Source organism: Lotus japonicus, chromosome 1 (assembly GCF_012489685.1).
Source record: "Lotus japonicus ecotype B-129 chromosome 1, LjGifu_v1.2".
NCBI lineage: Eukaryota > Viridiplantae > Streptophyta > Magnoliopsida > Fabales > Fabaceae > Lotus > Lotus japonicus.
Window position 1 is genome coordinate 77,274,620 of NC_080041.1, and position 26,774 is coordinate 77,301,393.

The 26,774-nt window shown below is 38.7% G+C and overlaps 1 protein-coding gene across 5 annotated transcripts; it reads right to left on the minus strand.

Moving 5' to 3' along the window:
* Window positions 1-1,666: 1,666 nt before the first annotated feature.
* On the minus strand, window positions 1,667-26,553 carry LOC130713443 (DNA topoisomerase 3-alpha). 5 transcript variants are annotated; one of them, XR_009010920.1, is made up of 26 exons: window positions 26,127-26,552; window positions 25,828-26,006; window positions 25,679-25,751; window positions 25,405-25,527; window positions 25,184-25,305; window positions 25,023-25,095; window positions 24,818-24,934; window positions 23,832-23,915; window positions 22,618-22,797; window positions 22,396-22,524; window positions 22,216-22,290; window positions 20,732-20,821; window positions 20,501-20,605; window positions 19,548-19,588; window positions 17,613-17,742; window positions 17,454-17,506; window positions 17,279-17,378; window positions 16,391-16,429; window positions 16,063-16,141; window positions 12,762-12,833; window positions 11,453-11,524; window positions 5,113-5,280; window positions 4,790-4,910; window positions 4,162-4,448; window positions 3,462-3,656; window positions 3,018-3,314 (listed from the first exon to the last, which is right to left on the minus strand). XR_009010920.1 is itself a non-coding variant. In XM_057563218.1 (25 exons), exons 1-24 carry the CDS (start codon window positions 26,406-26,408, stop codon window positions 4,205-4,207), a joined length of 2,751 nt encoding a protein of 916 aa, XP_057419201.1. In that variant the 5' UTR covers window positions 26,409-26,552; the 3' UTR covers window positions 1,667-2,038; window positions 4,162-4,204. The 5 variants fall into 5 exon arrangements, 4 of the variants coding, with proteins under 4 accessions (XP_057419201.1, XP_057419194.1, XP_057419211.1 ...); XM_057563218.1 differs by lacking the exons at window positions 3,018-3,314; window positions 3,462-3,656 and adding an exon at window positions 1,667-2,038; XM_057563211.1 differs by lacking the exon at window positions 3,462-3,656.
* Between the last annotated feature and the right edge of the window lie 221 nt (window positions 26,554-26,774).

Consider the following 26,774-nt stretch of genomic DNA (forward strand, 5'->3'; position numbering starts at 1 on the left):
TTATTATTCATTAAGTCGATTATTAACCTTTTTAAAATTGCAATAGTAAATCCTTTCACCTTTTTTCAACAAAATTATAACTTAAAATATCACATAGGGTACCACACCCAGAAAAAATTCTGGGTACCACAGAATTTACCAATTTACTTTACATGTTAAAGTGTGCACATGTAGACAACTTGTCCTATGTGATTGCGAACCTGGCTAAACCATCATCTATGTACATACCTAACCTTGGTAGGGATGGGATCATTAACCTTTTATTGCAGCGAATTCAAAAAAAGTGAAGGAAAATTTTAAAAAACTCTAAAAACAACATATGAGAAAGATCTTTTTCCCCTCTCTTCGTGTTGGAAAATGATGCTACCCACTACCCTTTGGAATGGTCGAAATTGCACTCAACGAAGCCAAAAGGCATTACTTTTCAGGCTATAGAATAAGCTACTTTAATCTATACGACCCTTTGAGTTGGTGAAAAATTATTGCCAGCTTTGGACATGATTAATATGTTAATTTCGTCATCAGTGGATCTTCCAGTGCATAAATAAAACCCAAGGTGTCCACTTGTTGCATTAATGACAGGTTTATATGCATAATATTGTTTTAAAAGTACTCTCTCCGTTCCTATTTAACTGACATTTTAAGATTGTTGCACAAGTATTAACAAATAACAATTAATGTTCTTGTTTTATTAAATTTACAATCTAACTTCCTATTATACCCATTATCTCTCTTATTAATTCTACTTTTATAATTTTCCTACCACCAATAAATGAAGGGTACAATTGGTAAAGTATAATTAATGCTCTCTTGAACTTTGTAAAGTGACAGATAATTAGAAATAAAATTCAGATAGAAATAGTGTCAGTTATTTAGAAACGGATGAAGTATTAAACACAAGTTTTTTGTTTTTTTAAATATAGTCCTTGCAGAAAGCATACAAACGTGTACTGTTATGCTGAAAAAGTTGAACGGTCAATTATTCTTAACAACAATGTGTTGATCCAGAATGGAATGGACTCAAGCCTCTTAAATATGTGGTATTGAGTTTAATTTCTGAACCTATTTTATTATTTTTTATAATGAATTAGACTGAAATGAAGTACAAGGGTACTTCAACAGTACAAACACATTTAAGAGAGGTTCTCACTTGAGTGCCTACCAATACTCCAAGAGATTAGTCACTTAATACTCTAGGAAACCGTATTACCCTTGCTATTACACGAGAAACACAGTGGGGGATGGGTAGCTCACATGGTTGAGCCAAGGATAATTATAGATGAAGAGTTAGGATTCGAACCCTAACGAGAGATAATTTACACTAATTTACTAACAACTAACATTTACTATTAAAAAAAACATGAGAAACACAGCATCGTTATATATAAATATCAAATTGCTTTAGTAAGTCACAAACCGACTACAGGTTTAGTCGTTATAAAGACTTCAGAATGTTCTGCCTTAACATTCCCTTATAAAAGGCTTATGATTAAACAAGAGATTAACCTTCTAGCCCTATTATTTTTCCGTTCAAATTCATTGTGCACCCGGGGTGAGAATTACTTTTTTGTTTGAAAAAAATGATTGTGGCCCAAAAAAGACGATATATGCAAAAAAAAAAATCAACAGTTCAACCCACATGCACAATATTTTAAAAAATGCAACAAATGATTAGATCAGTAAACACGAACAAGTTGAAATGTTTTCTAACAGGAATAATGATTCAATGGCTCTAATCTCACCATAATAAAGTACAATCAGCTTAGTCTAACAGCTCAAGTTCCATCTCACATAGTGCTACCATCATGCACATGCAAGAATTCCTCAATAACATAATATCGAGAAGAATATTGAGAAAAAAATTCAGGGTCTCGTTACAGAGTATGAATTGATTCTTCCCTCCTTGCGTGCAGTCAAACAATTCCTCGCACATGTTCCTGTAGATCTAGCAAATGGATTGTTTTGTGACTGCATACCCACCATGTGCTTGATAGAAGGACAGCGTGACTAAATTTCCAGAGTTTGAAAATGATTGAACCTAAATATTACAAAATACACACTGGTTTAATGCAAATAGAACAGAACTATGTTTGGTGTTGCATGCAATGCATCTGTGGTTCTCATCTTTGACCTAAATAAATACATGAGGAGCAGACACTACAGACTCTCTTTTATGTGAGCAATAGATATGTTTTTGAAGAAAAAGGATACTGGTCCACTCATGAACTAAGTTTTTGCAACTAACATTTGGTGTACATTAGTTACAATATGGTCTTTATGTACTAAAACTAATTTACAAAGAAGTTCTTCTAACTTAAAAGCCATATTTTTCTTGATCCACGGTAGATAAGCCTAATCTTTCAGTTTACTTTTATATTTTAAAAAGTTGATAAATTAGAAGTTTTTTTCTTGAAATAGAAACTTAATCTCATCCTTCTCTTTCTTTTAAAAATCGTTCATCCAAATTCCAAACCCACCCTTGAGGAAGAGACATTATCCTATTTAACCGGCTTCCACAAGGGCTCATAACCATATTTTAGATGACCGTCCAATGAAAACATATTGACATGAATAGAAAAGTCTCAGGTTGTTACATTAAAAACCCTATCTACTGGCTTCAAGGGCATAAATGCAAGTAATGGAATTTAAAATGATATCTTTTCCCTGGTTTCGTCTACCGTGTGTCAGTTTCAAACTGACACACGGTGCTGCAGTTTCATTTTTCACCAATGGATATAATATTTTTTTAATTCAATGGCCAAGATTAATTAACATTAAAAGAATTTATTTGTTAAATATATATTAATTTACTAAAACACCCCTACTTCTTTCTATTCACCCACATTATTATTTCCTGTGACATGTTAACTCCGGCCACCACCATTCATGCGACCCACCACTTCTTCTTCCTCCACTGCTACCCTTTCTTCTCTTTCCCACGGCTCTTCATGTTGAATATATTTTGATGCAAGATCTGGAAATTTTGAATTTGGGATTCATCATGTTGCAGCTAAAAATTAAAATCAACAATTCCAAATCTACTTTGCTCATACCAAAAGGGAATAGAAATCTCTGTAATCGTAATGGGTATTTCCAAGTTCCAAAATTGCAACCAAAATGACATCAATTCCAGCATGATAGAGCAATTTAGCTAAATAGGGGTGCAATTGATCCATCAGTAACAATCTGAACAATCCTCTTGAACGCAATATATATTGAAATTCCAACACCCCCAAATCTGTTGAAATTCCAACCACCGCCTCTCCCACCGAAACCGCCACCGCCGCTGAAAGGACCATCTCCACCACCGCCACCTAATAAAAACCCAACATAAGCAAGAATGATGAAACAATCAGATAAATCTTATATGCATGCTGCTCCAAAGAGAGAAAACCAGAGAAGGGTTTTGAAGAAAGAAGAGAGCAAGGGTCGGATATGATTTTGGACCCTTTCATTTCGACCTCAAACAGATCGGAGATGTTGGCGGTGGCTCAGGTTTTGCAGATCGGAGATGAAGAAATTGTCTCGACGCCACCATCCTCTCCGGTTCCGCCGCTACTGGTTCTGGATCTGGGTATCATGGGTGTGCGATCTTGAGTGGTGAAGGCGGAGGAGGGTGGCAGCACTGGCGGGTGGAGGTTGCGGCGGCGGAGGAGCTGGGGTGGAAAGGGAGGAACAACAATAACAGTGTGTTGGTGACGGTGGAAGGAGAAAGATGGAAAAATTTGAGCAAGAAAGGTTATTTTTGTCTTATCCCTCAAATAGTAAAACTGAAGCACCGTGTGTCAGTTTGAAACTGACACACGGTAGGCGCAGCCCTTTTCCCTATCCAAAAAACAAAATTCAAGTTGAAAATGACTCTTCAATGAATTAGTTTTGAATATGCAAATGCTACAAGTTTCTTTATGCCAAAGATAAATGATGAGAGAAAACCAAAAAAAAAAGATAAATGATGAGAGTTTCAAAAAAAAAAAAGATAAATGATGAGGCCATTCAAAAAAAAAAGATAAATGATGAGTGAATAAAAGAAATAAATAAAATCGACAGTTAGCATTGGCATATAAAAACAGTACCAACTTTTTGTAATGCAAAAAAAATTGACGTAAATACTTTGTCAATGCTTAAAAAACACTAAAAATAGAAAGGTTTGGAATGCCCAACCTAGTTTTCTTCTATACAGCTGATAGGAATCACTGAGGAGACATCAGGCTCCACGATTGGGGCAGACATTAGCAAAGTGAGATGGATCACCACACACAAAGCACCTTCTACCAGAAACAGGATCCCCGGTGGCTGACACAAAAGTCCCATTAGAAGAGTTGGACGCATTCTGTCTACCTCTGCCACGAGATCCACGGCCGCTATTTCGGTTAGAGTTGGAAGGTGGAATATTATTTGAACGTGAAAAACTTCTTCCTCCAGTTCCGTTGTTGAGGCTATCCTCCCATCTGTAATAGAGGTGATAAGATTTACATAAATAAACAGCCATCATCCCAAAGCCATGCAATATGTATAGTTTCTCTATAAGCTGCTCCAGACATCATTCATCACAATCACATAATTGAAACCAGGGTTAATGTCTCTACAAAAATTAGATTCCCAGATTACATAATGGTGGTTAGAATTAAATCAATTTCATTAATGTTCGCTCGTGCTATTTGTGGATGAAAATCAACCAAGGGGAAAGAAGTTGGCAGGTTAACCATTCTGGCCTATACAATTATTAAGAGTCAACCATGAGATAGGTAATTAGTAACAGCAATTTGGCAAAGATAAGGAGTTCACATACACAAAAAAGTTGCACTCCTGTGATGGACATGAGTAGAACTTCCTTCCCCTATTATTTGCTGTATTTGCAGTACGCAAAGCACATGGTGTTCCACACGAACTGCATGAAACAGAAGTTTCCCCTGCATAGTAATCCATCCCCCAAATCCAAAATCAGTGTTTTCCAATCATAAAAACCAGAATCAGGATCTTCATCTACCATTGTTGACTATCACCAGCTTGCTCATATCCCTATGGCCACACTAAAATATCTGACAAACACGTTTCTTATTTTGCTAGACTACCTGCACTGTTATGGCATTTTTGAAGTTGCAGAGACCTTACCACTTTGTTGGTTCATTCTAGGATGTTGGGCATTCCTGGAGCGTAAAGTCAATGAAGGACAATCATTAGAAGCATGCCCTGTTTCTTGACAGTTCATACAAACTGTTTGCCTTGGGTTATTATGGTTGACGTTGCTGCTGGTTGATGCAGTGGGTCCCCGAGCTCTTGCTGGAAAACATGGTTATAATCAGAGGATTCCAATAATTATTCATGATGAAAATTGGAAATTGGAATAGCTACTAACAGGTTAAAACATGAATTCTGTCTTGTCAATGACTCGTGACCACAATTGTTTTAGACTTATTTTATGCTGTAGATCAAAAGAAAGGAAAATAAAAAGGCGAAGCATATAAACTTGCTTAAACGCAATAAAAATATTCATTAGCAAATGTTAATATCTCCCAAAAATGCTTGAATGTCATCATTCAAATTAGTCAGAATTTGGACTAAAGCTGTCATATACACACAGGTTATCTAAGGAGTTTTTATTAGGTATTAAACACTTCAAAGTTATTTGATTTATTAGTTATCAAGACACTTCGGAAACTGATACATAGTGAGAAAATGAAGTTGGTTGTTAGACCCCTGAATGCAGCGGGGCCTTTGGTGCAAGATAAAGGTGGGCCTAAGACTTGGTTAGTTTATTCTAGAAGGAAGAAAGGAGTCACCAAGCCACCTGGCAACTGATTGTGCTAGATTCTAACAGAAAGGAGAGAGGTAGTGATTGTAGCCATAACTGTATAAGAAGGTTTAGAGAGAGGTAGAGGGGGATTCTGAATCATTGTATTTCATTCGATGGATAGGAAGCAATGAGCTTCCTATTAGGAGCCTAGCTCTTGTCAGATTGAGGAAACCATTCCTTCTCTGTGTTTAACCATTTCACTGTTAATAAACAATCACATTCAGTCCAATGATTTGCAATTTACTTACAGTTCCATTGTTAGGAAATAGTTTCCTAACAATTTGGTCCGACCTGCCGGATATTCTTGATCGGAGACGGTGAATGCCACCGAAGAAGACGAAGGCGGCAGTAATCCAGATGGAATCGAAGATCGATGCGATGGAGAACGAGCTGGCGGCGATACGCACGTCATTGGCAGCCGTTACCACTGCGATGAAGGACCTCCCTTCGATGTTAGTCACGATGGTTGACAAGGCGATGGGAAAAACCATTGCAACGGAAGGGAACAACATCAATGCTTCGCCGGGGAACGTCGAATCTGGGAATCAAACCCTGGGTTCAACGCCAGATCTGGGAGGAGGGGGCACGTATCAGCTGCACGGCGATGCCCTCACAGAATTTAGACAAGCGGTGAAGAAGGTGGAGCTACCGGTTTTTGACGGCAAGGACCCCGCCGGTTGGATTTCTCGCGCCGAGGTGTACTTCCGAGTACAGGGAACATCACCGGAAGTCAAGGTGAGCTTGGCCCAGCTCAGTATGGAAGGAGGGACTATTCATTTCTTCAACTCTCTTCTCGAATCCGAGGAGGTACTGACATGGGAACGTTTACGGGACGCACTGTTGGAGCGATATGGTGGAAACGGAGATGGAGACGTTTACGAACAATTATCTGAGCTCCGCCAGTGCGGCACGGTGGACGAGTACATCTCAGATTTTGAATATCTCATTGCCCAGATCCCAAAGTTGCCCGAGAAGCAGTATCAGGGTTATTTTCTACATGGGTTAAAAGAAGATAATCGGGGCAAAGTGCGCAGCTTAGCGGCCATGGGAGGGATGAATCGGGCACGTTTGCTGGTTGTGTCAAGAGCGGTGGAGAAGGAGGTGAGAAGCGATGCTGGATCGGGCCAATCTCGGAGCAACCGTTTTGGCAACTCGGGGTACCGTTCTGGAGGAAGCGGGTCAGGAAAGTCGGGTGGAGCGGATTGGGTGTGGGTTAAGGGGGCAAAGGAAGTGGGCTCGGGAAGTAACAACCACAACAACACAAAAACTGAGCAAACAAAAAATGGAGGAGAGAGAAGGGTTGGGCCTCGCGATCGCGGGTTCAACCATTTGACATACCCACAATTGTTGGAGAGAAGGCAAAAAGGCCTTTGTTTCAAATGTGGCGGATCTTACCACCCAAATCACCAATGCCCCGACAAACATCTTCGCGTGTTGATAATGGAGGATGACGAGGAGGACGCCGGCGACGGTAACATCCTGGCGATGGAGATCAACGAGGAAGCAGACGAGTCTGAGGCGGAATTGAGCTTAATGAGCTTGGGGAGCATGGGAAGAGCATCAGAAGAAGTTCCGCAAACCATGAAGCTTTTGGGTTCCATCGAGGGAGTACCAGTTCAGATTCTGATCGATAGCGGGGCTACTCACAATTTTGTGGATAGCACCCTGGTACGCAAGATGGGATGGAAGATTACGGATACGCCTCGTATGTCAGTAAAAATGGGAGATGGGTTTCGGTCCCAAGCGCAAGGACGCTGTACAGGGCTGAAGATTGCGATGCAAGGGTATGAGCTTGAGTGTTCTCCGCAATTGTTTGAGCTTGGTGGACCTGACATCGTGTTGGGCATCGAGTGGCTTCGGACGCTGGGAGACACGATAGTCAACTGGAAGACGTTGGCGATGAGTTTTTGGAGTGGTCAGCGGTGGGTCAACCTGCAAGGAGTTCATTCAGGAAGAGAAGATCTTGGTTCACTACAAAGCCTTTTAACCACTGGGCAGGCTAAGGAGCAGGGAGTGTGGCAATCGCACTCAGAGCCAACCTCTCCAGCTGCCAAGGGAAGTCTCAATCCGGCGCAACAGAAGCAATTGCAGGCACTGTTGGTACGCTTTGATGAGGTCTTTAGGGACAAAACTGGGTTGCCACCGGGGCGAGGGAGAGAGCATCGTATTACAGTTCAAGAGGGTCAGGGACCTGTCAATGTTAGACCGTATAGATATCCACACCATCAGAAGGCTGAAATTGAGAAGCAGGTGCGCGAAATGTTGGCATCTGGAATCATAAGGCCAAGCACGAGCGCATATTCCAGCCCAGTGATCCTTGTCAGAAAGAAGGATCAAACTTGGAGGCTATGTGTGGATTATCGAGCTTTGAACCGTGTTACTGTTCCCGATAAATTTCCCATACCCGTGATTGAGGAATTGCTTGATGAGCTCCATGGTTCGCGCTACTTTTCCAAGCTTGATTTGAAGTCGGGTTATCACCAAGTCAGAGTTCAAGAATCAGATGTGCACAAAACCGCGTTTCGCACACACGATGGTCATTATGAATACTTGGTAATGCCATTTGGCCTCATGAATGCCCCATCAACCTTTCAGAGTTTGATGAATGAGGTTTTTCGCCCAATGCTGCGCAAAGGTGTTTTAGTGTTCTTCGACGACATCCTGGTGTACAATCAGTCATGGGAAGCACACTTGAATCAGTTGGGAGAGGTTCTGCAGCGCCTACAGGATCATAGCTTGACTGCAAATCGCAAGAAGTGTCATTTTGCTACGCAAACAGTGGAATACCTAGGTCATTTGATCTCTGAAAATGGTGTAGCCGTTGATCCAAACAAGGTAGCAAGTGTGAAAGCTTGGCCTGTTCCCAAAAATGTAAAGGGAGTTAGGGGATTCTTGGGCTTAACAGGTTACTACCGGAAGTTTATCAAGGATTATGGGAAAGTGGCACGGCCTCTTACGGATTTAACCAAAAAGGACGCGTTTCAGTGGGGTGAGGCAGCTCAGTGTGCCTTTGAAGAACTGAAAAATAAACTGGTAACTGCTCCTGTACTTGTGTTGCCTGATTTTTCTCAAGAGTTTCGGTTGGAGTGTGACGCCTCAGGGGTAGGACTTGGAGCAATTCTGCTTCAAGGACATCATCCCATTGCTTACTTTAGTAAAGCTCTAGGCCCTCGAAATTTAGCCAAGTCTGCTTATGAGAAGGAATTGATGGCGGTTGCTCTCGCAATTCAGCACTGGCGTCCATACTTGTTGGGGAGGAAATTTGTGGTGTCCACTGATCAGAAGAGCTTGAAGGAGTTTTTGCATCAAAAGCTTGTTACCGGGGATCAACAAAATTGGGCTGCAAAACTCTTGGGTTATAATTTTGACATTGAATATAAACCAGGAAAGACAAACAGGGGTGCTGATGCTTTATCGCGTATGACAGAAACAGGGGAATTATGTGCTTTGATTTCTTTTCCAGTTTGGGGTGACCTTAAGGAGGTTCAAGCTGAAGTAGACAATGATGAGCGATTGAGGACAATCATTCAGAAGTTGGAGAAAGAACCACAAGCTCATCCAGGTTACAAGCTCACTCAGGGAACCTTGTTTTATCACAATCGATTGGTTTTATCTTCAACTTCTAAATTCATCCCTGATATGATCAAAGAATATCACACTACACCTCAGGGAGGTCATTCAGGATTTTTGCGTACTTATAGACGCTTGGCAGCGAACCTGTACTGGCTGGGCATGAAGAACTCTATCCAAGAGTTTGTCAGAAGCTGCGATACTTGTCAGCGGCACAAATATCTTGCTGCGTCTCCTGCAGGGCTTCTCCAACCGCTTCCTATACCCAATCAAGTATGGGAAGACATATCCCTTGACTTCATCACAGGGTTGCCTCGTTCAAAGGGTTTTGAAGCCATTTTCGTAGTTGTGGACCGCCTCACAAAGTATTCCCACTTCATCCCAATCAAGCATCCTTATACTGCAAAGAGTATGGCAGAACTTTTCGTCAAGGAGATTGTGCGTTTACATGGCATCCCATCTTCGATTATCAGTGACCGTGATCCCTTGTTTGTGAGTCACTTTTGGAAAGAGATGTTTAGATTGCAAGGGACTCAATTGAAGCTTAGCTCTGCGTATCACCCCGAAACGGATGGGCAGACCGAGATTGTGAATCGATGTTTGGAAACATATCTCCGATGTTTCTCCGCTGATCAGCCTAAGACCTGGGCCACTTGGCTTCCATGGGCAGAGTATTGGTACAATACTTCGTATCATTCGGCAACGCAAGTGACTCCCTTTGAGGCTGTGTATGGACGGAAGCCACCAGTGCTTACGCGTTGGGCTGTCGGCGAAACCAGAGTGGACGCGGTGCAACGCGAGTTGTTCGATCGGGACGAAGCTCTTCGTCAATTGAAGCACCATCTATGCCAAGCTCAGGAGCGCATGAAGGCGCAGGCAAATGTCAAACGCAGGGACCAATCTTTTTCAGTCGGAGAGTGGGTTTTTGTCAAGTTGCGTGCACATCGTCAACTTTCAGTTGCTAACAGGGTTCACGCAAAGCTTGCACCCCGCTACTATGGCCCTTACCCCATCATTGAAAGGATTGGCGCGGTGGCATATAGACTGCGGCTGCCGGAGGGCTCGCGGGTCCATCCTGTGTTTCACGTCGCATTGCTAAAGAAGGCAGTAGGCCAATATGATGTAGAGCCTGATTTGCCAGACCAGTTGGATGGCGATGAACTGCCTGTCGTGCAGCCAATGGATATACTTGCTCAACGCGTGCTGCATATTCAAGGGAGTGATGTACCTCAGGTGTTGGTTCAGTGGCAGGGGAAGTCCATTGATGAGGCCACTTGGGAAGACAGGGTTACAATTCAAAGTCAATTTCCCTCCTTCAACCTTGAGGACAAGGTTGGCTCTGCAGAAGGAGGTATTGTTAGACCCCTGAATGCAGCGGGGCCTTTGGTGCAAGATAAAGGTGGGCCTAAGACTTGGTTAGTTTATTCTAGAAGGAAGAAAGGAGTCACCAAGCCACCTGGCAACAGATTGTGCTAGATTCTAACAGAAAGGAGAGAGGTAGTGATTGTAGCCATAACTGTATAAGAAGGTTTAGAGAGAGGTAGAGGGGGATTCTGAATCATTGTATTTCATTCGATGGATAGGAAGCAATGAGCTTCCTATTAGGAGCCTAGCTCTTGTCAGATTGAGGAAACCATTCCTTCTCTGTGTTTAACCATTTCACTGTTAATAAACAATCACATTCAGTCCATTGATTTGCAATTTACTTACAGTTCCATTGTTAGGAAATAGTTTCCTAACATTGGTAAACACAGAGAAAGCTCAAAGCTTGTTCCAGAATCTAACTATTTTCTGTTATCACTCAATTTGACTTGTGAACAGAATTTACACGTATATAAAACTGATTAACAGCCTAACGGAATCGGATTCCTATTGACACTTAAAGGTGGCAGTAACTGTGTATAGATCAGAACTGTACAGTACATAATGTACAGTTTATTAACAGAAAACTAAACTGCTATCAACATACTCTAATAGACTAATACTACTTAACTGCAGTATTTACAGAAACAGTATTTCATATGAAACAAAGGTAAAACCCAGCTATAGTAAAGTCTTTCCAGTAACAACTTAGCCTTTCATACAAACCTGGCATGCGAGGGCCAGTGCCACATATTTCAGTCAACTGTCTGAGAATCTCATCACAGCCACCAATGCAACCTATCATAACACAAGCATTTATATAACATGAGTGTTTCAATTCAAAAGGGTTCTAGTAGTCATCATATATTCATCAGTTCATGAAAGAACCAATAATTAAAAAAAAAAATCCTTCAGACACACACACACACACACACACTCATCATTCAAATTGTTCTTTTAGCATACATTAAAAAGTTAAATTAGGTGAAAATTTGACCTAGCAGATTCAGCAGAGTTACAATGGATATATTTTGTTATTATGATATAACAAGATTAGATATGAGATGTGTTTTGTTATGATACGATTAATTATGGTAGGTATTATCATATTATCATGTACCATAACTGATTAACTTAGTGGATAATGTTAGGGATACACTAGGAAACATTATTGAGATAGAACTAGAACTAGGACACTTATCTATATATTGTACTTCTATGTCACGCAAGCGTAAAACACACATTAATAGAGATAATGAAGTGGTAACTCAAAGAAGTCCCACATTGCCAAGATTAGCAAGTGCACAAGTGCATATATAATAAAGAACACACACACCCATTGCCTTAAGCCTAAGGTTTTGTGGTGTTGTGTGGTTCTAACTAAGGATTTCTAACATGGTATCAGAGCTGGTCTGATCCAAGCCATGACTTCCGCTTCCCAAAAAAAAAAAAAAAAAAAAACGAAAAAAAAAGTAAAAATCCGAGAAAAAAAAAAAGCAAAAATGGCAGTCCCATTTGCGCAAGCCAAGGCCTCAGACTCAGACGAAGGAGCACAAGTCCAAGGAACTCCGATGCTCCCACTAGAGTACTAGCCCAGACAAAGAAAGTCGAAAGGCAGACTCAGACGAAGGAGCACAAGTCCGACGACCACTGATGTTCCCGCTGGAGTGCAAGGCACAGGCAACAAAAAAAAAAAAAAAAAATGGAGTCCCAATTGAGGGGGAGTAATAGAGATAATGAAGTGGTAACTCAAAGAAGTCCCACATTGCCAAGATTAGCAAGTGCACAAGTGCATATATAATAAAGAACACACACACCCATTGCCTTAAGCCTAAGGTTTTGTGGTGTTGTGTGGTTCTAACTAAGGATTTCTAACACACATCAATCATATCATCAATCAGAAAATAATATTCCTTTAAGCTTATATATTTTTTAGGAAACCTTAAGCTTATATATTTAAGGAAAAGGGAATGGAAATTAATCTCACAAACTAAGACTATCAAGAAAATCCATCATAAATAGGAGGTATGCCTACCCAAATGGTTGATATTGTAGTTTGGTGGTATTTCCAGCTGCCGAAACTTCAACTGAATCCGGTAAACAGGACCTGTGATATTTTATACAATCAAAGACGAAAACAATGTTAAAAACAAGACACTGAACCAAGATCACTAAACAAGGATATATTAAATAATACTGTCATATGCGCGTGTGTGTGAGAGAGAGAGAGAGACATATATATAAAACTGTGTTTCAATTCAACTAGATCATCATGGGCTCGATATTTATACAATAAATGTAATGAATACAAAATTATTTGCATAATAAACTGAACCCAGACATTTCGATAGCAATACATGTATCTAACACTACATAGCACCAAGCTTATCATAATATTCAAGGACCTCCCAAAGAGTTTGTAAAACAAAAAGTAAAATTGACCTCAACGTGTTTGGTTCTCTCATGGAAAATAAAGCTATAGGTGATATGCAGGCACCTTGGTTATCATAAAGTGTCCCATATTGATGCTTCTTCAAAAGTTGCTTTTTAGCCAAATGAGATCACAAGTGATAGCTATCATAGGTTTGTGTTTAGCTTTAGCACTACTGCACTAGACCCCACAACCACATTAGTCTTGTCTTCTTGAATTTGGGTTACGCCTCAATCCTAAAAGCTAGCTCGTAAGATGAGGATTGCCAAAGCATTTATAAGCTATACTTTGCCCATATCTTTTGTCAACATGGGTTCTCAATACACCCTCCCATCATGCCCAGGACTAGACATTGGAGCGTGGAGATTATAGATCTCATTTATTTTATCGCACATGAAATCCGCGAGGCCAGGTTGATTGCATACGTAGAGCCGCAAGACCAGATAGATTGTATTGGGAAATCCACATGCCATTTGACTTTTGGACAGCAGTAGATGGTCCAAAATTTTGATCTAGGAGGATAGGCTCTGATAACGTCTTGAATTTAGGTTAAGCCTAACTCAATCCCGAAAGCAAGCTCGCAAGGTGGGGATTGCCAAAGCCAAGCTTTACTTTGGCCATATCTCAAGTCAATGTGAGATCTCAATATACCTTTTATTTTAGTTAATATGAGACCTTTTCTCAGAGCCCTTTAATATACCTTGAGATATTGATCATAGTATCCTGAATTCCTAATATCCAGCACATACTGGCTATCCAAATCCAAGCTTTACTATGAATAATTTTCATTTTATTGATGTGTTGTTAGACTGGGTGTGTTGCAAAAAATAAAGCACTAGCCATTCTACACTAATACTCAACTCTGGATCCACATTAAATAAGGAAATAAGGTAAGAGAAAACTAAGATACTCTAACCTACTCTAAGATCCCATTATGATATGATGGGATGTTTTTCACATATTCCAACACTCCCTCAAGCTAAAGCTTATAAGCTTTAAGTTTGATAGAAATAAAACCTTTAAAAGGAGAAAACTTTCTACAAACCAATCAGTGTTATCAAATATCGGCCATGGTGGAATCTCATGCCAGGTTTTTGGCTCTCCGCCATGGACAATATCCGCCACAATCCACCATCATTATTCGTCAAATATGGAGGGTTTTTGGTCCACCATTAACATTGAAACCAATATAATCCCGAATTGGAGACCAGTAGGCCCAAACAATGTTGTTAATCGCGGATCGTGAAAAACAGCGAAGAGCCAAAAATCTGCTATGTCAAGCCCTCAAGGCGGAAAATAGCAGAGACTCGGAGAGCCTTCAGAGAGCTATGCTATAGCTCTATAGTGTCGCGATATCCACTATTTGACAACACTGGGCCCAAACAACATTGCAAAAATCTATTTGGGGCACTTGGGACACAGATTGGTAGAGGGCGATTGCACCAGGTCTAAAAAGGTTGGGGCTAGATTGTATCAAGTCTAAAAAGCTAGGGCTTGACTACATCTGGGACAAAGTTCAAGGGTCAGCTACATTAGGGACAAAAACTTGGGGCAGACTGCATCTAGAACAAAAGTTGGCGGCTTAGCGATATAGTAAAGAAGGAGATGAGTCTTCGATGGGAAGGTTGTTGGAAAATCCAATGGTGATGAGAGTCCAAGTTTGCCAAAAAAACAACACAAACAAATTGATAGTTAGGTAATTGATTGAACAACTTAACATAGGGAACAATAAAGTTACGAGCACTGGTGGGTAACTATTAAAGAGAAATATTGGCGTTAAGAAGGCATGACCGCCAAACTTATATGGGAGAGATGCATGTGCTAACAAAGTTAAACCAAGTTTAACTATATGTCTCTGTTTCTTTTCAACAACATCATTTTCTAGATTCCGGTGAGACTAGGGTCCAATTAGAAAGAGGCTCTTCATGCCATATTAAAGAATGAGAAGGATACGAGTAGTTCTGATATTAATTGATGAATGAATTGTGTTATAGATACAAGAATACGTAGGAAGGGATTACAGCGGTGAGAGCTGTAATATTAACTGCCACTAGAACTCTAACTACCACTAAAAGCTTTGAACATGTACTATCTGACTGAAGCTAAGCGAGGATAGGATAGTGATCTTATACAAACAGATGTACACTAGCCTGTATAGTCCAACAGAAGGCAGCTAGGGGTTTGCAATGAAGGCGGAATATCAAGTCCAATAGGATAGACTGATGCCAACTCAAAAACTGAGTGATCAAAATTTTATTCACTGATAAATATACAAATTACAAGCTTTAATATTCATAGACTAATATACATGAATTCTAATAAAAGATAATCAGAAAAAAAAATCTATACGCATAATTACACTATGCACATGACGAAAAATATATTCTACCCAAGAATAGACTATTTACAACATGATATCAATTTTCCTAGTTAGTAGATTTATAATATATGATGAACCTAAGTATTTACATAACCTAACACATTTCTACAAATACTTCATCTCATTCCAGTGACAAATAAATGAGCACTGTACCCTAATCGAACACGATCATTAATAAAAATATAGGGAAAAAACTCAAGAGTATAAGAATAAGAATATTTCCAATATTCAAGCTTTGAAAAAATAAATTTCAATATCCCTCATGATGCATAAATGATTTCAAAAGGAATACTAATTCTGTATCAGAAAAACCAAAGCAAACAGACAGTAAATATCTAAAAAATCTGGTAGGGTGGAGATGAGCATGTAAAACTGCATAGGGCCCACAATCATTTAATTCAAGGCTTTTTTTATTAAAAATAGAAAGAAGAAGGCCAAAGCCATTCTTAGCATGCAAGCCAGGGATGTATTATTTCCAGTAAGAATCTAATCATGCATCTTAATACTAGTTGTTGAGTCACAAACCAGGAGTGCAGAAGTTGCAAGGATTGGTGGTCACAGCTGCTTCTGATACTGATCCAGGGAGCCAAACGGCATTCCTACACTGTTTATCCACAGACGTCAGTCATGAAGTAGAGAAATAGAGAAAGGACAAGGGAGAAAAAGACATGATACATGAAAAAGGCAATAACCATTTAAAATAGCATTCAATTTGATTTTGAATTAATGTGAAAGGCATGATACATGTCACGCTTTGGTGAAAATGTGTCTTCATAAGAAAGAAGTATAAGATGTAACTTCACGAGATATAATAAATAAATATATAGGGAACTGAAATAACCAGAACACCGACCTGAGGGAAACCCAAGCATCCGACCATAAAATTGCCATCCTGGTAAATGATAGTATAAAAAATTAATCAGATAAAAGTTAATTCCTACATTTCTTTCAAAAATCTAAATTACACCAATTAAAAGGACAGGATCAAGACTATGATTAACCAACCCTTCATACACACCATACAGAAAATTAGCAAATATAAACAGCATAAGTACACCTGTGAGCCAAGGGGATACGGTTAAATACTTAAAACTTAGACCAACCAGACAATACATACTGACTTTACTCTTTTTTCACTTTCATGTCCTAAACCATAGAATTCTTCACTAGCCTTGCCAAAAACCTAGCTTCCTTAACTATTTTCCTTGTTGTCATGGTTCACATTGTAACAGATTTACTGCTGCATGATCCAGCATTAATGGAACAGAACTGAGCCATTTATTTAAATTCCAAATACTATGCATAGTTTGTTTAAGCTTAATATAACTTTAAGGTTGATTAAAAAAGAAAATCATTTTATAGAGATTTTATGTAAAATGCAGGCAGTTCTTTATTTAATAACAATTAAGAGATTTTATGTAAAATACAGGCTATTTTTATTTAATTACAATTTGCAATTATAAAAAGCATATTTTATTTTCAAAATTAGTTAGTTATAGCTCTTTTTTATAGTAGTTTCTCAAAATTATCACATTCAAACTCTTTTCATATTCTACAAAAACAAAGACATATCCAGAATAAAGGTGATTTTTCATTAAAATATTAAGTGAAGCGCACGCGCTCTATAACTTGCAAGAAAAGAATAGAAAATCACTATAAACGATGTCCAAATGCTTGTATTTGAAATGCTATTATTTCCTTCATTCCTTGTTAGGGAACTACAACTACCTAAAACACATACTCGATTTTTCTTTAGCACCATGTCTGATTCTTGGCAGAGTCCACATCGTCTAACAACTTCTCCAGTTGCATGCAGCTCATCACCGGCAGATCTATTTGATCTGCAAGAGTAGTTGAAGATTCATTAACATTTTATGTGAAGAAGCCATGAGGCTGGAAGTATGAGGGATAATCACCTTTGGAAAAATATTGACATGGCCTCTAAAAGTTTCACTTTATTCAATCTTGCCTGTATATACGTACAGGGTGTCAACCATTGAAGTTCACAATCTCCATAGCAATATAGCCTTATTCAGATAAATTACATGCAAGACAAAAGGCAGATAGAAGCATACATGTAAGAAACAAGCTTTCATCTTATCCAAGCTAGTTGCCAGAACTGCATCTTTGCCTTTAGTCCCTTCACTAACGGATTTCATGTCACTTTCCATAGCAGATCTAAGTTCTGGTTTCCATAGTTTATACCTGAAGCCTCAAAATATAGAATAAGAAAAATGCACCACATATGAGTTAGGTTGACAGTCTCTAATGCAAATGGCATATCTTAACCTAGCCAGTAAGTAAATAGGCTGCTGATAGGGAATAGTGCATACAGTTGGAGCTGTAGGAGGAAGAATAAAGGTGAAAATCACATCTTGGATTCAAACATAAACTAGATATCCTTTTGTTAATTAAAATATCTAAGTAAAGAAGCATCATGACATGTAATAAGAACAACAAAATCCTTTTCCCACTAGGTGAAATGTGTTAAATGAATCAAATGATATCATAACATCCTATTACGAATCATGTCAAATGAAAAATCATTAAAATCTAAAACGTTCTAAGGTTTGACATAGTTTTTTTGGGTCACCCTTTATCTTTATTATTGACCTACCCTTCTCTGATCGACTCTCCTTGTTGGGGAGGCTTCTATAGTTCTTATCCACAAGCCCAAACCACTAAAGCGAGATTGTACCATATCGTTGGTAATAAAAGCTACCTCAGCTTTCTCTCTAATGCATTCAATTAGAACCTTATGCTATTTTGTGATCCATTCATCCATAGTAACATCTATGTGACATTGAACTTTTCATTAGCATTTTATAACATGCAACATAAAGTATGCAAGAAACTAATAATAAACCCCATAGTTTACATAGTCTATAAGAATATAAGTGCAAAAATTTAAAAGTGTATTCTTTTGCATTACGAGTAGCCACATTTATTATTGTTGCAGGATATATGATATTTTATCTTTCATTCAACTAAACTTTAAATGATTATTAACACTATATGTTAGTTATTATTTCTTTTGTTAAACATGTGTTAAATTTTCAACCCCCGCCCTAAACCCTGACTTTATTCGATAGTCAATACACTGCGCTTTTTTGGTTCTTGGAAACAATAAACTAATTTAACATCACGAATCTCAATAAGAAAAGTGTCATATAATAAAAGTAGATTACTAACAGTATCCACATTTCCACAAAGGTGCTGGCATGGCTAGCTAATATAGTTTTTTGCCATCTCAACCCAACCCCTCCAGCCAAGAATGTCATGATGAGAAATTTGAAGTGCCCAAATTGACATTTTACTAAGGCTTGAAAAAGAGGAACGAGTATGAATGTCTAGTATCTAATGAAACTAACAATGTCAGTTGTATTTAAACTAGAGAAGGAGGGGACAGGGGGGAAGCTAAATAATTTTGTAGGAAGATTGTTGAACGGAAAACGGGTCCTATGGATCAAGTGATCCGTATAGCCAACTCACTTAGTAGGATACAGTTTTGTTGTTGTTGTTTGCATAACATATCATCCAAAATGGGCCCATTTGTCTAAATATACCCCACTCACGGTCCTTCCCAAAGTCTGATATTCAAAGCCAACTCATTTCATCAATATGATTGAAAATATACGCATGAAGCATGATTTGAGCAAAGTAATTCTTAGAAAGTTGGTCTCCAAATTAAGACTAAAACCCAAAATGATAACTTAAGTCAAGTGCTGGTTAACTAATAGCCACCCTTTCAAGTTTGAATATCATTAGCCAAATGAAACACTATATGAGACACATCTTGAACACAAGTAGTGAATGGTTAATTTTTCCGAAACTATAAATATTTTTATGAAGAGTTTATCTTCTATATTATTTCAAAGAATTTATTGCATCACATCGACATATTTTTATCATGAAAATTTTATAACATAACATACACTAACGGAGATAATGAATATGCTAAGATTAGGCATTAGACAAGAGAAACTTTTAGAATAAAGGGAATTACTTACGCCATTTCAATGTCATCGTATCCCATGACAAGTGCCTCACCCTACAATAATATCAATCTCATGATCAATAAAAATATGTGCCACGAAGACATATCATACATTTTATTTTGTTGACTGCTTACTGCTTATCCCAATGCAACTACATCTTTGAATCAAATACATTATTAGTATGCTAATAAGAAAAGAAATTCTTCAAGCATTAACATGATGAAAATATACATGGGTAAAATTTTCAATTTTTTGCAATATTGATCTGCTTCAATTTGAATGTAAGTAGAAGACCACTAGGATACAGCAACAGCTTATCTAAAAAATCAATAATCATGTCCATGTAGGAAACAAAATGATAAGGATAGGCAATCGCATGGCCTGATGCCATGTTATAGTAAAAATTCCTTTTAAGTGGATCTCCTGTGATAGATTTACCCTTGCTCATGTGACTGTATGTTTAGTTTAACCAAAACTAATGTAGGACACATACCAATTAAGTAGGTCTTTGGTAAAGATTGTGACCTATCTATAAGCTCTTTTAACTTTTAAGAAGCTTCTAATATTTGCTTATGAATAAGCGCTTATACCTACATATAAGCTTTTTGGAGCTTATTTCAATAAGCATCTCAAATACGCCTATGAATAAGCACTTACACGCTTACCCAAATGCACCCATACTCATCTTCTTCATGTTAGAAATGCACCTCTCATAACTGTAAAATATGCTATATGGTAAGAACTAATGTACAGATGCAGGCGCAGCAGCTCTCATAACTGTCAAGTAAACAATGTTAGAAATGCAGCTCTCGCGATCAATTTGTAAAGTAATGCTTAAAAGTGAATACAGTGTCTGCATGACCCTCATAAATACTGCCCACTACATACTTTTTCTTAACAGCCGTCATGGAAATAAATGACAAGAAAGAAAACATTTTCTTTCAAAATTTGCAGTATGAGCTTACAAGATTAGTTGGTGTGAATCGAGTGCTAGCATCTTTAGTTGCATAAAACCGATCAAGCAGCTTCTTTATGTGATCGTGCATGGTGGCATCTGTACCAATACCTTCCTATGGAAAAGAAATAAAAACAATTAAGCAATTGTCAATATTTAATATAACACGTAATTGACTTACAGGCAAATAATTATCAAGTTCTTTACTAATTAATTCAGTCTGTAAGATTTTATATTATACCTTGTCCATACAACTCAGCAGATCAGCTTCACTCAGAAGTGGTGGTGGTCTGGTTACTCCTGAATCAAGGGTCAATGCTGTTGGAGTGAACTGTAGTATCAAAAGCACTGCCATGAATGTTTTACTCTTCCGACTCAGATGCAATTACCATACAGTGCAAAATAAAAACCAAGGAATATAACAATAATAATAAAGTATATAAAAATGCAAAGAAATTAGATTCAATGATGCATATGTTCCAAAACAGCCCCCCTAACTCCAAATCTGAGAAAAGGTTATAACAATAACAACTTGTCCATGTAGTGGATTGTTAGAGATAAGTAGGGTACACTGGTACTATGTACCCTCCCTCCATCCACCACCCTCCCCCCCCCCCCCCAAATTCTAACTTGGTATCAAAAGCATAGTCACTGGCAAGAATGGCTTCCGGTGATCCTAGCTCACCAACTCCAGCGCACGTTTCTGGTCCAATGCCGCCCTCATCGCCTATTCCGGTGGTGGTGATCACTTCTCACCGAATGTATTAGACTAGTTAGTAAGACTTGTTGTGAGGTCAGCACATGACTGACTCCACTCTCATCAGGTCTATATATAAGACCTTATAGTAATATGCACTTTGTGAAATAAATTTACAGATTTACATTCTGTTAGAGTTAGTTACTTTCTGTTTCTCTCTCTGTTCTCATTCTTCGAACATGGTACCAGATTGCATCGCTTTGTTGTCAATCCAGTGATTCCTTCGAAGTTCCTCCCCGAAGCCGATCGTGATTCCAACACCTCTCTGTTTTCACTTAGTATGGGAGCAACAACATGCTCATTTTCTATCATGGCTTCAATCCACTTTTGTCGAGTGCATTCCTCGTCAAAAATAAAATGATTGCATGCAAGCATTCTAACCAGCTTTGGGATCGGCTTCACAGTAGCTTTGTCTCACAAATAGAGGCAAAGGCACAAAAGAGATTATAGGTAGTCAAAAAAATTTATTAAGTAAATACCTGCGCAAATGTTTATACTATAAGATAAGCCTAATTTCCTAAATGAGCTCTTCTGAGCACCTCCAAAATTTAACGACCAAAAGCCATCCTAGAGTCAAATTGATGGTAAAGAAGAGTAAAGTCGTAAAAGTAGAGGAAAACAAGGGTAACATACACTTTCTCAAATGTATTTGCACGGTAAAATGGACACTTAAAGTACAAATACAGTTATGTTTGGATAACTTTGTCTTCACTTTAAATCTTCAGCCTCTAATAAGGCACTACATAAAACAGTGAAGCTTACACAAGAATATAAGTGCAATAATTTATCTAAAATAAGGATACTGGGATTTGTTGTGCGGAATTCCGTCAGGTATTTAACATTTCGGACAATGAACTTGGGATGGAAATGGCAAATGCCAGATATAATATGAAGAAAAATATAAGAAAACAATCAACCAAAAATAAAGGAATCTTGCATATAATCTAATGCAATAATCCAAAACATACCTGTTGACCAACAGTATATGTTGGAATCAATGATCCACCCCAAGTTTCAAAGGGATAAACATCCAAGTAGTTTTTCTGATCAAATTAAAACAAAAAAATAACATATAACTAGAACTGTTGTAAGTAGTGCGAATAGCACTATTTTAGGATACTATATGCAGCATGAATGAAAAATCTCACCTCTAGAATCACCCTGCCACAAGCAGAAAATAGTTCACCAGCAATGTCAATTTCTACCGTGGTTTCAGCTCCAACTGCAGGCTTTGAGACACATGCCAGGAAGTGGCGAACAACCAGCTCATATAGTTTCTGTAGTAATTTTTAGAAATAAATAATGAGCATGAATGTCAAAGCCAAATGCAAGGTAATAAAATAAATAAGTGGTAAGAAATCAAGTCTGACGCGGTGATTTTGGCTCCATCCTGATTCCCCGGCAGAAAATTTTGTGGGGTGGATGGGTGGATGAGCCTTGTCATCATGTCCGCCACCTCTAGGGTTTCTCCAAAGTCCCGCCTCAGGGTCCAACAACCGCTGTGCATATATTCCCCATTCAGGATGCCCTTGTTGTTCTTGCACAATTGCCTACAATCGAAAGAGGAAGAAGAAACAAAGAGAAATGAAACGCCAGTCAGAAGGGAAATAGACGATTAAACGTGGAACAAGAATATTGTTAACACAATACAAGTTGTCCAATGCAAGTGAAAAATTTAAGGTGCAATAATTAAGTATAGAAGCTTCAAAAGTAAGATCTTCTTCACTTACTTAAAATCATAGGTTTTATCATTATCATAATAAAAATTATAAATAATCATGTATGCTTTCTTAGAATTAAGGTTAGGCCTAACTCTACTCCAAAAGCTAGCCCTGGGGAGAGGATTATCTATCCTTTATAAGGACTTATTTGGCCATATATCTCTAGTGGACCTTTAAACACGCCCCCTCCCCCTCACACGAGATCTGGAGCATGAAGTTTGCAAGATTAGACATCCACGGGTGGCCCAATAAACGGATCTAGTATAGACTCAATAGTTAGCTCTGGGATGAGGATTGCTCTACCCTTTATAGGGACTTATTTTGTCATATCTCTACTCAATGTCATACCTCTCAATACTTTACAATGTGCATCTACCTTTAGCACTAGGTGGGTTCAGCTACGCGGAAAAATTGATGCCACCATGTCCTATGATAAATCATGTTTACCTCTTAAATCTAAATCCATCTTCATGGATGTACAAGTAGTTATATACCCATATTATATTAAAATAAGTTCTCAGCAACATTCAAAGCCATAAACTCCCATAGTTCATTTCTTCCGCCTACATCATAACATTAACACTGCCTCTTCAAAGCCATAATCCCTTTACCCCTTTTTCTTCTAATTCTAGTTTGACACACCGAAAGAGTGGACACAGCCCATGTTAGACAGCATGTTTTCCACAGTCAGGAAAACAGGGGTGTGTCATCCTTCCCTTACACTAGTTGATGCCTCACAGTTCACAACCACATGCAACTTTGCAACAATACAAGCCCTTTCCTGTATCTATTAAGTCCAAATCCTAGGACGGTTACAGCTGTAATAATTATGCATGCTTGAAAAGAATACAGATGTTACCCACATGCAAATTAGTCCTTGGAGAAAAGCTATCAGTTTCTGTACGAGGATAACTGATGAAACCAGTTTGGTAAAGTTCTTCTGCCACCTTTAAAAATTTAAATAAAGTGTAAGCAACAGAGAACATAAAAACATGAAACCCAAAAAACTATGTGAAACAAGAAAGTTGGGAAAAAAAAACCATACATCTGTGAATTTGTCAACACAACAAGATTTGTCTAAGTACATTTGCTCAGAGATACATTTAAACAGTAAACCATTGTTCAGATGTCTAAAGATGCAAGCAGAAAACCGGTTATAACAATTGGTGAAGGCGTCAAGCACTAATAAGATAACCAGAAAGGGTGAGGAGAGAGAGAGAGAGAGAGAGAAAGAGAGTAACTAACTGTAACTGAATTTGTTATTCTGTTTTCACTAACTGCATAAGGTAGCAATACAGGTATTTATACTACTAAGGAAGAGTATATCATGAAGCTAAAGCTTCTTACATAAGCTACTAACTATAGCACTCTATCACTCCCCCCTCAAGCTCAATGTGAGGTCCTTGCAAAGGAATCTCTAAAATTCAGGTTATTATTTAGAGCTTGTAATTTTATTATCACTGAATAAAATTCAGGTTATTATTTAGAGCTTGTAATTTCTAAATTATGAGTAAACAAAATTCATATTACTATCCGGTCCTTCCAAATATTATGCATGCACACACAACCCTCACATATGATCTGCATTTAGAGAAACATGGACCGGAACTCAATTTCAATTTTTTTGTGCCAGTGTGTAAGTTTCTTATTTCATATATTTCTTTGGCATCATCTACTTCATCTACTAATAAAGAAAAACAGAGAAAGTATATGATTATGGAAGGAAGTAGAAGAAGATAAAAGAACTAGAAGAACACAGTTTTTATCGGGCATGCAGCTGTAGACTTGAAATAGACACTACTCATCAGTACAAAACATGCAAACAAATGGGTTCCCAACATTTACTCACCTTCATTGTGTGTTCAGAGCTCATCCGGAAGTATCGTGAAGCTCGTTTCTCAAGCTCAATAGTATTTAGAGGATGTGGAGGATACTTCAGCTTTTCTTGGTGTCTAACATTCGAGACCTGAATGGTAATTAATATGTATAATGAAAAGGAAAAAAAATCTCTGAATTTGGCATATGTCCAATTACAGGCTATAAGAAACACTCACAGTTGCAGTTTGTCCCTCAATGCACATCTCATAGATTATAACTGCACAAGTATAATCAAACACATGGCCCCGCCTGCCAAATAAATTCAGATTATATCATGAACCTGCACTTAGTAAAACTCAGCAAAAATTGTGAATGCAGCAAAAGCTTTGTATCTTACATCCAGCTGAAATTAGCAAGGCCTTCATCTGACCTATGAGAGCAGTTGATTGTCCAAAACTCTTCTGGCTCATGTGCTTGTATCTCCCAATATCTTTCCACAACAAATCCAAGTGTAGGGAACTGCAGTCAAAATGGAGGTAAAATATAAATCACCATAACCAAAACCTGCTTAAACACAAAAATCACACTATACAAATCATATTTTCAACAGAAGCGCACCTGGCAAGGGCCGTAACTCAAGACAAGATTTCTGCCATCTCCAGCATTGTCAATGACAAAAGCATCTTTCAACAACATGGTCTGGAATCTGGTGAAAGAGGCCCCTATACGAAGATCTATTTCCTGCATTAAAATCATCACCAATATCTCAATCACCCCCACAAAGTGACAATATCAAATAATACTATTGGATTAGTTCTTTGAAGAACAAAAATGAAGCATGGAAAAACACAAGGTCGGCCGGCTCCCTCTGAGTTAGGAAAAGGTGACTCACTTGCCTAGCATCAACAGCATCCGCAAAAAACTTATTCGGCTCAACAAGATTCTGCACAGCTTCATGGATATCCCTGTCATTTGAAGTAAAAACAACAGTCAAATACTATAATCTAACTACTACAACCGCGCGACGACAAAATGTCGAACCTCTCAATCAGTGCAGAAAACCGAGCCCTCTTGATCGTGAGGCGAGGATTCACCGGCCTACATACGTCGACCACTTCAAACGCAATGTTCTCACCCTCTCGATCGCAATCGAGCCACAAAACAAGCCACTGACACCGCCTAGCTTCCTCCTCCAATGTCCTCTTGATATCCTTCTTGTCCTAGGGTTAGCAACACAATGGAAATGGAAAGTTGGCCACAGCAGAAAAACGAGAGAAACAATGTAACTGTAAGAATGAAGAAGAAGGATGAGGAGAGAGGAAGAGGAAGAGAAAGTGAACCTCGGGAACGGTTTTACGGACTTCGGCTTGGAAGAGATCGGCGGGGTCACAAGAGTGCCATTTGCGGTAACGCTCTTCGAATTCGAGCTCCATGAGGTGGCCGGTGACGGAGGTGAAGAGCATGTGGCAGGGTTGGCCGCGGATGTTGTAGTTGAACTCGAAGATCTTGTTGTAGCGGGAATGGCCATTCCTGACTCGTAGACCCTGGTTCTGTGAGAGTATGGTGGCCACCGATTTCGCCACCGAGGGCTTCTCCGCCACGTTGAGGACGTTGATCCCCATGGTGGTGGTTGATTAGGGGAGGTGGAAGAGGAGGACGGTAGGGTTTGGCCGCCAAATGCTTTTCATCAATCGGGTCTGGATTTTCCCGCCGAAGTTGTGGGAGTATCAGAAAGCAAATGCCATCATTTTGAAATTCAGTAATGTTTTGTTTTTGAATTTTATCCTTGTAAAAAATGTTTTCTATCCCTCCAAAATTTTGATTTTTAGTTTTTGTCATTGACTTTAGTTTTTCCTCACAAGTAAGAAGGGAGTCCAAATTGGTCCGACACGGTTTTTTTTTTAAGGTAAGCCAAAATTGTATTATAGGAAGACCAAGGGGTCTTCGAACTCATAAGTCATAATCTATATACTTTAGAAAAGAGGAAG